This window comes from Phyllopteryx taeniolatus, chromosome 1 (assembly GCF_024500385.1).
Source record: "Phyllopteryx taeniolatus isolate TA_2022b chromosome 1, UOR_Ptae_1.2, whole genome shotgun sequence".
In the NCBI taxonomy this organism is placed as follows: domain Eukaryota; kingdom Metazoa; phylum Chordata; class Actinopteri; order Syngnathiformes; family Syngnathidae; genus Phyllopteryx; species Phyllopteryx taeniolatus.
In genome coordinates this window covers 13,683,060-13,697,308 of record NC_084502.1, presented here as the reverse complement: position 1 = coordinate 13,697,308, position 14,249 = coordinate 13,683,060, and the positions used below count along the sequence as shown (strand labels likewise).

The 14,249-nt window shown below is 46.0% G+C and overlaps 1 protein-coding gene across 1 annotated transcript in view; it reads left to right on the top strand.

The window, feature by feature from the left end:
* The window catches only part of LOC133478066 (segment polarity protein dishevelled homolog DVL-1-like), a 39,647-nt gene that overhangs the window by 5,356 nt on the left and 20,042 nt on the right, over window positions 1-14,249 (top strand). The window contains exon 2 of the mRNA XM_061773628.1: window positions 13,373-13,442. Coding sequence (XP_061629612.1) covers window positions 13,373-13,442 — 70 coding nt within the window. The remainder of the gene's footprint in view (window positions 1-13,372; window positions 13,443-14,249) is intronic.

Here is a 14,249-nt window from a genome sequence, read left to right as displayed (position 1 = left end):
CCCAAAATAATATGCAGATTGATTTTTGAAATAATTGTTATTTGCAGCCCTTATTTGTAGGCCTCATAAAGGGAGTCCACAGATCTTTAACCACTCAAAATGAAGGCCTAAATTATCCCTTAAAAAGAACACGTAATCGTTGGATCTCTTGTTCTAAGGTCTTTGAAAAAGCCACAGACAATGAACGTTGCTTTGTAAATATTCGTATTGGGCTTTGACGGATTAGTCTGCAGTCACTCAAGAAGTTTGATATATATCACTGTGGAGCGGACAACCTGTATGTACAAATATGGTAAATTTAATATTGTTTCACAAACCAATACGATTGGTCTTTACCCACATCTTCTGTTGTTTTTACACATTATGAACCAATTTATAGTGTTGAAAATAGCTTGAGAACAAAACACAATGAACCTCCACTTCCTTGCGGCATGATGTCACCTCAAGATTGAAAGTCTGGATGATTTCGACAAATAGTTACTGTCGCTTGGATACATTTGAGTAGGTATGTTTTGATAAAAATTGCGTTGCGAAAGGAAATGCGGCAGCCACGAAGGTGAGTTTGTGTGCAGATAAATATCCGCTGATTACACTCGATCTTTGAAAACGAATTTGGGAAGATGATGTAACTATATTCAATCCTTTGAGTGTCGACCTGAGCGCAGACTTGTTTGATGGCGGTGGCGTGTCCATACCGTTTGAATTAATGAGTGTTATAAATTAGCGATTTTGAGTTGTTTTTTTTTGGGGTTGTTTTTTGCGAGTTGAACATTATTTGGGGGTGGTCAATAGCGACATGAGGTATCATACCAATTTGTACGAGGCTCTGTTTGGTAACTCAAAAAGGTTGGCGTTTTTCTGATTTCCTGAAAAGTTGTGATTTTGGTGATTCGAGGATTCTGCCCTACAGTAGTACAGGGGTGGCGAACCCGCGGCTCTCGAGCCGCATGCGGCTCTTTGCCCGTTTTCATGCGGCTCTTATGACGGCATGAAAGCATATCCAACTTTAGGTTTTTTAACGTGCGTGCGGACTTTGCTTGAGTTCCTTACGGTATTTGTGTGCGCGCTTTGCTGGAGTTCATTACATTATTTTCGCAAAACTGGCACGCGCATTGAATGAAAATAGCTCAAAGTTTCCCAGTCGGATCGCGATCTTTCGAGAAAATAATTTGTCAAATTTGCTCTTAAAATGGCAGGGAAAAAAATGGACAGTTAAACGAAAATATGTGGATGAACACAGGACGTTTTTACCAAAGTGGGAGAGCTCACATTTTTTTGTCGAGCGCAACGGCAAGCCACTCTGCCTTTTGTGTCAGGCGTCTTTATCGCATTTCAAAGGTTCAAATCTTCAGCGACACTTCAGCTCACTCTACGCTAACATCGATCTGGTATTTCCGAAAGGGACTGAACTTCGCAGTCACAAAATCAGATGAAAAAGCAGGTGCAGTTTATCCCAAAAATAATGAAGCATCCAGAGACTGTCAGGCTTGCATCATATCAACTGGCTTGGAACATTGCAAGGGCCAAAAAGCCATACAACGAAGGGGAATTTATTAAAAATGCCTCGGTGACGTCGCTGAAATCTTCCATCCATCCATTCTCTACCGCTTATCCGGGTCGGGTCGCGGGGGCAGTAGCTTCAGCAGGGACGCCCAGACTTCCCTCTCCCCAGCCACTTCATCCAGCTCTTCCGGGGGGATCCCGAGGGGTTCCCAGGCCAGCCGAAAGAGGGAGTCTCTCCAGCGTGTCCTGGGTCGTCCCCGGGGTCTCCTCCCGGTGGGACATGCCCGGAACACCTCACCAGGGAGGTGTCCGGGAGGCATCCGAATCAGCTGCCCCAGCCACCTCATCTGGCTCCTCTCAATGCGGAGGAGCAGCGGCTCTACTCTGAGATCCTCCCGGATGACCGAGCTTCTCACCCTATCTCTAAGGGAGAGCCCGGACACCCTGTGGAGGAAACTCATTTCGGCCGCTTGTATCCGGGATCTTGTTCTTTCGGTCACGACCCACAGCTCATGACCTCAGGTGAGGGTAGGAACGAAGATCGACCGGTAAATTGAGAGCTTCGCCTTTCGGCTTAGCTCTTTCTTTACCACAACGGACCGATACAAAGTCCGCTTCACTGCAGACGCTGCACCGATCCGCCTGTCGATCTCCCGTTCCATTCTTCCCTCACTCGTGAACAAGACCCCAAGATACTTGAATTCCTCCTCTTGGGGCAGGATCTCATCCCCGACCTGGAGATGGCATGCCACCCTTTTCCGACTGAGGACCATGGTCTCAGATTTGGAGGTGCTGATTCTCATCCCAGCCGCTTCACACTCTGCTGCGAACTGCTCCAATGAGAGTTGGAGGTCACGGCTTGATGAAGCCAACAGAACCACATCATCTGCAAAAAGCAGAGATGCAATACTGAGGCCACCAAACCGGACCCCCTCTACGCCTCGGCTGCGCCTAGAAATTCTGTCCATAAAAGTTATGAACAGAATAACTGCGACAAAGGGCACCCTTGGCGGAGTCCAACCCTCACCGGGAACGAGTCCGACTTACTGCCGGATATGCGGACCAAACTCTGACTCCGGTCGTACAGGGACCGAACAGCCCGTATCAGGGGGTTCGGTACCCCATACTCCCGAAGCACTCTCCACAGGACTCCCCGAGGGACACGGTCGAACGCCTTCTCCAAGTCCACAAAACACATGTAGACTGGTTGGGCAAACTCCCATGCACCCTCGAGGACCCTGCCGAGGGTGTAGAGCTGGTCCACTGTTCCACGGCCAGGACGAAAACCACACTGCTCCTCCTGAATCTGAGATTCGACTTCCCGACGGACCCTCCTCTCCAGCACCCCTGAATAGACCTTACCAGGGAGGCTGAGCAGTGTGATCCCCCTGTAGTTGGAACACACCCTCCGGTCCCCCTTCTTAAAAAGGGGGACCACCACCCCAGTCTGCCAATCCAGAGGCACTGTCCCCGATGTCCACGCGATGATGCAGAGGCGTGTCAACCAGGACAGCCCCACAACATCCAGAGCCTTTAGGAACTCCGGGCGAATCTCATCCACCCCCGGAGCCCTGCCACCGAGGAGCTTTTTAACTACCTCGGTGACCTCAAACCCAGAGATAGGAGAGCCCGCCTCAGAGAACCCACACTCTGCTTCCCCATGGGAAGGGGTGTCGGTGGAATTGAGGAGGTCTTCGAAGTATTCTCCCCACCGACTCACAACGTCCCGAGTCGAGGTCAGCAGCGCCCCATCCCCACTATACACAGTGTTGGTGGTGCACTGCTTTCCTCTCCTGAGACGTCGGATGGTGGACCAGAATTTCCTCGAAGCCGTCTTTCTCCATGGCCTCACCGAACTCCTCCCATGCCCGGGTTTTTGCTTCAGCGGCCACCAGAGCTGCATTCCGCTTGGCCAGCCGGTACCCATCAGCTGCCTCAGGAGTCCCACAGGCCAAAAAGGCCCGATATAACTCCTTCTTCAGCTTGACGGCATCCCTCACCGTTGATGTCCACCAACGGGTTCGGGGATTGCCGCCACGACAGGCACCGACCACCTTACGGCCACAGCTCCGGTCGGCCGCCTCAGCAATGGAGGCGCGGAACATGGTCCACTCGGACTCGATGTCCCCCGCCTCCCCCGGAACATGAGCAAAGTTCTGTCGGAGGTGGGAGTTGAAACTCCTTCTGACAGGGGATTCTGCAGACCCTCACAATACGTTTGGGCCTGCCACGTCGGACCGGCATCTTCACCCACCATCGGAGCCAACTCACCACCAGGTGGTGATCAGTTGACAGCTCCGCCCCTCTCTTCACCCGAGTGTCCAAGACATGCGGCCGCAAGTCCGATGACACGACCACAAAGTCGATCATCGAACTGCGACCTAGGGTGTCCTGGTGCCAAGTGCACGTGTTGACACCCTTATGCTTGAACATGGTGTTCGTTATGGACAATCCGTGACGAGCACAGAAGTCCAATAACAGAACACCGCTCGGGTTCTGATCGGGGGGGCCGTTCCTCCCAATCGCGCCCTTCCAGGTCTCACTGTCATTGCCCACGTGAGCATTGAAGTCCCCCAACAGAACAATGGAGTCCCCAGCGGGAGCGCTCTCCAGCTCCCCCTCCAAGAACTCCAAAAAGGGCGGGTACTCTGAACTGCTGTTTGGTGCATAGGCACAAACAACAGTCAGGACCCGTCCCCCCACCCGAAGGCGGAGGGAGGCTACCCTCTCGTCCACCGGGGTGAACCCCAACGTACAGGCGCCGAGCCGGGGGGCAATAAGTATACCCACACCTGCTCGGCGCCTCTCACCACGGGCAACTCCAGAGTGGAAGAGAGTCCAACCCCTCTCGAGAGGACTGGTACCAGAGCCCAAGGTGTGTGTGGAGGCGAGTCCGACTATATCGAGTCGGAACTTCTCGACCTCACACACCAGCTCGGGCTCCTTCCCTGCCAGAGAGGTGACATTCCACGTCCCTAGAGCCAGCTTCTGTAGCCGGGGATCGGATCGCCAAGGTCCCCGCCTTCGGCCACCGCCCAGCTCACACTGCACCCGACCCCTATGGCCCCTCCCACAGGTGGTGAGCCCATGGGAAGGGGGACCCACGTTACCCTTTCGGGCTGTGCCCGGCCGGGCCCCATGGGTGCAGGCCCGGCCACCAGGCGCTCGCCTTCGAGCCCCACCACCAGGCCTGGCTCCAGTGGGGGGCCCCGGTGGCCCGCGTCCGGGCAAGGGAAAACGAAGTCCATTGTTTGTCGTCATCATTAGGGGTTGCTGAAATCTTGTGTCCTGAAAACGTAAACTTAAACGAATGGTATCAGACCTTCAACTGTCCCGCCACACTGTTGAACAGAGAATATCGGACATTAGCACGGCAATTAAATCACAGTTGCACTCTGACCTCCAATCATGTGAGTGTTTTCGTGCTGCATGAGATGAGAGTTGTGACATGCAAGACAAGCCTCAATTGGCAATATTTACACGGACTCTGTCAAACGATTGTTTGATAAGAGAAGAACGTCTTGGTACTGTGCCATTAAAAGACATGACTCGTGGAATTGGTCTGAAAGAAACGATGGCTGCATTTTCAAAAGCCCAATGATGTTCACGTGTATGATGCGGCTCTTGATTTCTGACTGGTTGGCCACCACTGCAGTAGCACATTGAATATATACAATAATATGTAATTAGTGATTGAAAGGTCTTACATTTCGTCGAAGTGGCCTTAAAAAAGGTCCTAAATTTGACCTCCTTGAACGTTCTGATAGCGTGTCATAAAGTTACAGTCAACAGAGTCTCAAATGTATTTGTCTTCGACTTTAAATTTTGTTGCTTCTCCTGCCTGCTGTCTCCTTGAGGTTATAGACACCCGGCCTGTGTTTGTCTCCGAAAGCACAAACAAACTGTCTAATTCTGCCCCACAGCTACACAAATATTCCCAGCTGTGGAATATTCTGTGAAATCTGTTGTTGCCAATTTAAGATGTCACATGTGAGCCACAAGCTTCTGTCAACAAGATTCACTGCTTGAGTTAGTGCACTGTTTGTGCGAGTTAAAAAATAATCTGCTCCGGGTATCGGATAAAGGCTGAATTTACATGTGTTGCATAATCGTGTCTGTTTCGTTAAATCTAAACATGTTATGTTCTGAATTGATTGAATTTATTTAGTGAAGCTGCATATGTGTTTTTGTGACACGTATTTGAAGGGTTAATCCATTCACAAACACATTCATTCCGCTAAACGGTGGAATCAATTAGAATAGCCGATATTTTGTTTATTGTGACAAGTGGCCTAACAGCTGCTAATGCGGCTTGCGAGAGAGGAGGAAAACACTTCCAACAAAATCAGCCGTCGCTCCACTTTTCCTTTCCCTGAGGTGGATGAGGACACAGCAGCTAACTCTGTGGCCGCCACGTCCACAAGCCACAAAGGCTGCGGTATCTCCACTCCCTCGGCGGCAGCACACAACTAGCATGACGAATCGTGTCAGTGGCAGGGAAGTTCTCGCCAGTACAAAAGTGTAATGCCAGAGACCGGCCACCGCTCGCGAGTCACGTTTTCTCCTTTCTTACGTCTCAGTGTGAGAAGTCCAGCTGTTGTTGAAAATTCGCAGCCTAAAACCATCTTGGCGCTAACCTTGCACAACCACAGCTCCTGCACCGAGATGTTCCGCACTGACTCAGGCAGAGCTCCTCCGCTATCATCTGCGCTCAAGCTGCACCATCTGCTTCACAGCTGTCTTTAGCACGGAAGGCTGTTCTGACTTGGGTAAATCCTCTACCACCTTGTCACTACTCTAAAAGAATTTGTGCCCCCCACAATTAGCAACATGACAATATTCTTCCCAAGAATGACACTCTGTCAAAATGCTGAGTCTGTTTGGACTGGCCACTTGAACCGGAGTATAACGTATCAACAATTTAGAAAATCGGATTATGAGTTCCGCTGGAGAAATGGAGTTTTTTGTGTCGGAAGAAAATGGCCTTTTTGGGGACGTGCGCCAACCAAACCATGACACTTTACAGCACTGTCATAACACTTTTAGGATTTGTGGCACAATACTGCACGTGTGTGAATCATAGATAACGTAAAAACGTGCTCATTTATCTCTATGGAGTAAATGGCCAAAAATGTCTTCCCATGAAAACGGTCAAAGGCGGTAAAAAGTTTGGGGAACGCTGCCTTTGTATATTTAAAAAAAAAAAAAGAAGTATGTTGTGAATAATTTCTTTATTTACCGGTGTTTACTTATTTCTTTCAAGGATATCCTCTTGGGATGCATCATCTCATTTTAAAGAGGGTCCTTTCAACACACATACAGATAATCACAAATGTACAAAATGGTAATTAAAGGTAAATCAAAATCATTACACACACACACCTACACAAACGCACACAATGCTCCCCTAAGTTTAGCCTCCCACCAACCGGCCAATATTTTACAATATGCATTTAAATATATATGAATATATAATGTACATAGTGTGCATAACATGAAGACACAAAATAAAACATTGTTGGAATGTCAGTGCACCATCAACACTGTGCATAGTGGGGATGGGGCGCTGCTGACCTCGACTCGGGACGTTGTGAGCCTCCTCAATTCCACTGACACGCCATCCCATGAGGAAGCAGAGTCTGGGTTCTCTCCTATGGCTGGGGTTGAGGTCAACGAGGTGGTTAAAAAGGTCCACGGTGGAAAGGCCCCGGGGGTGGATAAGATTCGCCCGGAGTTCCTAAAGGCTCTGGATGTTGTGGGGCTGCCCTGGTTGACACACATCCGGTTTGGTGGCCTCAGTATAGCATCTCTGCTTTTTGCAGATGATGTGGTTCTGTTCAAGCCGTGACCTCCAACTCTCACTGGGGCAGTTCACAGCTGAGTGTGAAGCAGCCGGGATGAGAATCAACACCTCCAAATCCGAGACCATGGTCCTCAGTCGGAAAAGGGTGGCGTGACCTCTCCAGGTCGGGGATGAGTTCCTGCCCCAAGTGGAGGAGTTCAAGTATCTTGGGGTCTTGTTCCACGAGTGAGGGAAGAATGGAACGGGAGATCGACAGGCGGATCGGTGCAGCGTCTGCAGTGATGCGGACTTTGTATCGATCCGTTGTGGTAAAAAAGGAGTTAAGCCGAAAGGCGAAGCTCTCGATTTACCGGTCGATCTTCGTTCCTACCCTCACCTATGGTCACGAGCTGTGGGTCGTGACCGAAAGAACAAGATCCCGGATGCAAGCGGCCGAAATGAGTTTCCTCCGCAGGGTGTCCGGGCTCTCCCTTAGAAATAGGGTGAGAAGCTCGGTCATCCGGGAGGATCTCAGAGTAGAGCCGCTGCTCCTCCACATCGAGAGGAGCCAGATGAGGTGGCTGGGGCATCTGATTCGGATGCCTCCCCGACACCTCCCCGGTGAGGTGTTCCGGGCACGTCCCACCGGGAGGAGACCCCGGGGACGACCCAGGACACGCTGGAGAGACTCCCTCTTTCGGCTGGCCTGGGAACCCCTCGGGATCCCCCCGGAAGAGCTGGATGAAGTGGCTGGGGAGAGGGAAGTCAGGGCGTCCCTGCTAAAGTTACTGCCCCCGTGAGCCAACCTCTGATAAGCGGTGGAAAATGGATGGATGGATGGATGGAATGTCAGTGCTCAGTAAATATTTGAATAATTTTATCACCATGAATGTAGCAGTTGTACTAATAATTTCTTAAAGGTGCTTAAATAACACAGTATAAAGGTGCTTAATATGAATGAATCACTAAAACCCAAGGTATTATATCATGAATATACGGAGCCAGTACAAGTTCTGTCTGGGCCACCACACCTTGGCTCATGGTGGCCCGACGTGGTGCTCTGTCGCTGAAATGCGCAGGTGCAGTCAATGGTCAGGTGGTCGAACATTGCCAACAGCTTCTCAAAATTTCCACTCTCTCCTTATTCTTGCCATTTTCTCTTCTTTGGGGCCATCCGTTACTTTCTTGACAATCGGGACATGTTTTTGTAGTCCAATAAAACATTTGTATGGTAGAGCAAATTTTATGTCGAGCCTCAAGATACAGTATAAAGGGTTGGAGTTTTTTCATGGCAGCATGTTGATAGATGTGCGGCGCTCAATCACTTGGTGTGCGGTGAAGAGTCGCCAATTTATTTGTTTGCAATGAGTCCCGTTGCTCTGCGCGCAGCAGCCGCAACATTGCATTTTCGCCGTACGCTTGGAGAAGTTCAGTACACTTCCTCAAGTACACTTGCCAGGAATTTCAAATGGATTCTGTGCTTCAGATTTGTGCCGCCCAAAGATATGTGATCAAGCATAACAGCCTGAAAAAGAAGCACTGTGTGAGAGACGTGAACATTCAAGCAGAATAGCATGCGGAGATGTTGTGCAACCGAGTGATTTAATCTGTAAAATTCAATTGGGCATACAGTGTACAACTGTACAGTACATTTTAAATTGCAAACGACACTGTACGGGCTTATTGCCTGCGACAGAAAGTAAAATCTGACGAGTGAAGTGTTCAGTCATTGCTGTTCCATTTCATTCCTAAAGGTTTCGGCGCAACGCTATTGCCGACTGTCAAAACAAGTCAAGAGGAAGGCTTTTCCGCCACCCGTGGACTTGAAATACTCATGCTAAATACATCTTTTACAAAAAGAAACGTGCGTCTCTGAATCTTTGTTGCCTTCGTCTGTTGAGAAAGAGACACAGATGTGTACCCACACAAATCAAGGCTCGAAATAACTCATCGTTTATTTGTAGAGCAATTTTTTTTTGCAGGTTAAGCACAAAGTTTTATTAAACAACAGTTTTCTTAAACAATAAAAACACAACTGCAGCTAGCAAATATTTTAGTACTTGAGTAACGTACCGAAAATTCTGTCCAACATTCGAGTATTTGGATAAACTATATTTTTGCTTGGTTAAAGAACAACTATGTTTTCGCTTCATAATAATCCTTTCCTTTTTTATATAACCAACAGTTTGTATTTCTTAAATTCACATTGTGGATAAAAGATAAGGCAGTAATAAAAAAATAAAAAAAATAAAAAACATTAACAGCCTTTGTGCATCTTCACGTTATGCATTTTATGCATTTTAGCATTTCGTGACATATTAATACATTAGGTTGGCTGGCTGTGCATTTATGCGCTTAGACCAGCTGACTAGGAATAAAAATATTCTTTTTACTTTTTAAGTTTTGGAAGTGTTCAATTTGTTCAAACTGAAATGAAGAAACCTCAAGAGAAGACAAATATTGACTTCATCTCACTTCACCAAAACCCTTCTCTGTTCGGGTACATGACCGATTTTACTCTTATTTCTCTCTGGCCACATTTGTCACGTTTTTCACCTACTTGACTCAAAGTTTTAGCACTTACAGGTCATCAGATGGTAGTATACTGACCATTTGTCACACAGTGACTATACTGAGCAAAAGCACCTATAATTAACGTTACGGTTGCGCACTGTACTTGTCAGCTTCGTAATAAACAAACCCACACATTCGACGCCACTCATAATTAACCGAAACGCACCGCCGGGCTATCGTCATATTAGTAAAGTAGACTAATGTTAATCTAGCTAATTTCAGCTTCATCTCTCAGGCCCCATGACGTAGTGTCTTCGGCGGAGAGAAAGGTCCACGTTACAACAAACGGGTGCTCACCTCTCAATCAACTATGAAATGCTTCCACACTTTCACCTATTTGCTGTCTTTTTTTTTTTTTTCTTTCTTCTCAATTCAGCGTCGCGTCGCAACTTCCCGCCCGTTCAACTGAATAACTTCACTTCCGCACAGCAGTGACGCAAGCGGGTTGTGTCCCATACGCCCCTGCGTGCGTCCGTCTCCACAACCCTCTCTGGGGTGAAACTGTCATTTGCAGTTTTGCTTTTCAATGTGTTTTTTTGAGGTGCAAAATGCTAATTTTGACTCAAAAACTGCAAATCCCTTCGTAAAATGACTTTAGCTGGCTGTTCACCCACTTTGCGTGTGTGCAGTGATTGGCAGTCCCCACTGAATTTCCAGTGGGGACTGTCAATCATTTCTCATTTTCGCCTTTACACTGCTCCATGAGCAACGACCCACGAGACTTTAAATCGACCCTTATTCAAAAATGGGTCTGCTGACTTGTCGCACCTCGTAAAACACAGATTGCGACTCCCAGAGAGACACTGATAATCATCACGTTTGTAAATGTGTTGGCCAGCTTATCTCCTCGCGTGATCTCCGTGTGCCCGGCAGGTGTGACACTGGCTGCCGATGAACTTTGTCCCGGCAGTTCAACGGTTAACTCCAAGGTATTTTTGCTGTGGAATTTACAGGCAGTAATGAAAGTGCCAATGCTCTTTCAGCTATTACAATGTGATAACCTAGACTTATTTTAAATGTTATGCTTAAAAGTATCGGGTAGCTGCGAGTGCCTGAAAGAATCATGAGTGATGTTATGTTTAGTACCTAGCAGGATAACACAAAAAGAGCTTCAACCTCTTGACAGAACTTTGTGAAGGGGTGGGGCATGGGCTCGGCCAAGGCAGAACCCATTCCTTTTGGTTCAGATATGTACGGTACAAAGTGTAGAATGTGAACTTTCCTTGGTTTCGCTGTGAATGATTCAGTAATAATTAGAATGTATTTATTTTGTATGTACAGCATGTTATTTCAGCTGCTTTTGTTGAAGTGCTCTAGAAATAAAGTTGAGTTGAGAACTTTAATGCATGATCTCAATTTGGGATACTTTTGGCCTTGCCGCTTCCATGCAGTGATTTCTCCAGATTCTCTGAACCTTTTGATGATATTATGGACCGTAGATGATGAAATCCCTAAATTCCTTGCAATTGTACATGGACGAACATTGCCCTTAAACTGTTTGACTATTTTCTCACACACTTGTTCACAAAGAGGCGAACCTCGCCCCATCTTTGCTTGTGAATGACTGAAGCTCCTTTTCTACCCAATCGTGGCACCCAACAGTTCCCAATGAGCCTGTTCACCTGTGGGATGTTCCAAACAGGTGTTTGATGAGCATTCCTCAACTTTCTCAGTCTTTTTTGCCACCTGTCCCAGCTTTTTTGGAACGTGTTGCAGCCATAAAAATCTAAGTTAATGATTATTTGCTAAAAACAATAAAGTCTATCAGTTTGAACATTAAATATCTTGTCTTTGTAGTGTATTCAATTAAATATAAGTTGAACATGATATGCAAATCATTGTATTCTGTTTTTATTTGTTTAACACAACGTCCCAAGTTCATTGGAATTGGGGTTGAACACACCAAGCCCACATGACCAGCCTGACATTTACGCTCCTACCTATAGACATATGTTAGCCGTGTTAGCCGAGTGGAGATACTTAAGGTAAACATGGATGACAACACTTTTAGGCGATTGCCAATTGGATGATTAGCAAGTACTGAGTTTCACTCTGCACCGCCGCTCCCATCACAAAGCGGCGTGACTGTGTCGAGCGAAGAGAAAATAAGTGATGGTGTGATAAAGTATTGGACGAAGAAACGTGGACGAGCTGTGGGCAACCTCTTTATTGCGAAAATGAACAATTACTGTGCCGTAATCACACCCTAAAAACATCTGAGTGTTTTTCTCAACAGTCAGCCTTCATCTCTGTCAACACACATTCTCGCTCCTCTTTCTCGCTTCACGCCCACCCGACTTACTCATCCGATCACAAATCACTCTTTACCTTCATGGCCTCGCAGTCGTAAATTACAGAACTCTAGTAACAGTACACATAACACAACTGTTTGGCTGCTACAGTATCACTACAGTTTTCCTGTTGCAGTCTTATTTTATAACTTGTGGTATTCTTGAGAAGCAGTCTCGTATTTTTTTTTTGTACTCACTTTATTTTGTAGTTAACACACGCAGCGAACATGGCACCCCGTCTATTCCTACTTCTACTGTCTTCATCTCTTTTACATAGTGCCGCTAGTTTTCAGAGACACCACATAATTAAAACGTCTTGCGTTACAGCTCAATTCAACTTTATTTATAGTGCGCTTCAAACAAACAGCCACCGCTGTAATAAAGTGCTATGCATAATAAAGATGTAACATAAAACATGACATGCTACATTTAATTGAAATGCGTGGCAATATTGTTGAACATGTAGTTGTATGTTAAAATATCAGTAATGACAATTTCTTACTCGAAAAAGTAATTTAGTAACATTTGAATGAAGCTTTTGTATGCCATGGTCAAGATAAGTTGTTTTGTGTTTTTGAACAATTTGTGATTGATGTAAAATTAAACATTGTCATCATTACAATTGCAGGACGTAATGGCATTATCGAGTATTGGTACTCATTATCGGCGAGTACTCGTGTTTGGCCTCAAAAACGTATCGGTGCATCCCTGGTTGTTTGACTGTGGCAGCCCCCCTTGCTAGGAGGACAATCACCCTGATGTCAGGAACAACCGCCTATTAACAAATTCACTTATTCGCGTTGTTCTTAAGAACCTCCCCTCAGCTATTTGTTGAAACTCACGTTTGCATTGTTTGTGCTCTTTCTGTGATGCTCTAAGATTCCACTAGATGGTGACAAAGCCTTGAAAGTAGTAATTGGTGTCAAGGAAGTATATTTAAGCGATTAATTGCGATTGAAGGACTAACATATTTGTATGTTGGGTGCTAAATTAAGCCTGGGTTGTTAGTGGACGTTATGATGAGTCACATGCACTTCGGCAGTGCTGTATTTAAAAAAATAAAAATAAAAAAAAAAAAGTCTCTGAGCCATTTTATGGTAATGTCGTACAGTGTGAGTGTGAAATGATAACATGTTTTGGATCATAGTTTATGGCATTTTTATGATTTAAATGTGCCGGTGTCCTGATTTTGTGTGTGTGTGTTTTTTTTCCTGCTCCATAGGGTTGTCAAAGAAGAGATTTCCGATGACAACGCCAAGCTGCCTTGCTTCAATGGCAGAGTGGTGTCCTGGGTAAGTGAGCTGATGAGGCGTGCATGCGTGCCTCCAAGTGGCGCAGTTGTACGGAACGCGTGTGGATCATGCAAATGTAAACGCCTCCACAGAGCTTTTTTTAAACGCTTCATCTTGATCCCATGGCTCAGCTATACTATATAGGTGTGTTGAGCTCTATTGAACATTCGTTCAGCAATGGATCAATTTGACTCCGAAAGCAAGATCTCTTACCTCTGGTGCAACCTATTTGTCACTCTGTAACTTCATTTGCTTTACAGTTTTGTGTAATTACCTGAGTGTCCCCAGGGGACAATCAAGGATGTCATATTAAATCAAGCTGTCATCGTGTTAGCAAGGGATTTACATTTTAACCGTTCCACTCTCATTCAAGGATGAAGATAGAGGTTAAAGCTGTGGCCTGAATTATTGATGAGCTAAATTGTAAAGCAGGCTACCCATTTAATTTACCAAGTGGCTTTTGGCTGTTTTTTGTTTTTTTCATGTTTTGTTCATCCATTGTTGTCATATTTTGTTTACACCTGTGATAAAAAAAAAATAATGATGATGAAAATGATTTTTTTTTTTTTTTAAACATGGCATCACAATTAGTTTGGATTTCATTTATTGATATTTGATTTAAGTGTATGTATTTGAAATGCTCTTTGAGCAACAAGTCACTGGTTATTGTGATTCTTTAACCTCAAATATATTTTTAAAGGTTCTGTCTGTGTCACATTTTATGAATTGTGGTTATTTTATTTCTGCATTTGGGCATATCTGTGCAATACTGCCAAACAGAGTATGCTTTACAACAGAGTTAAAGAA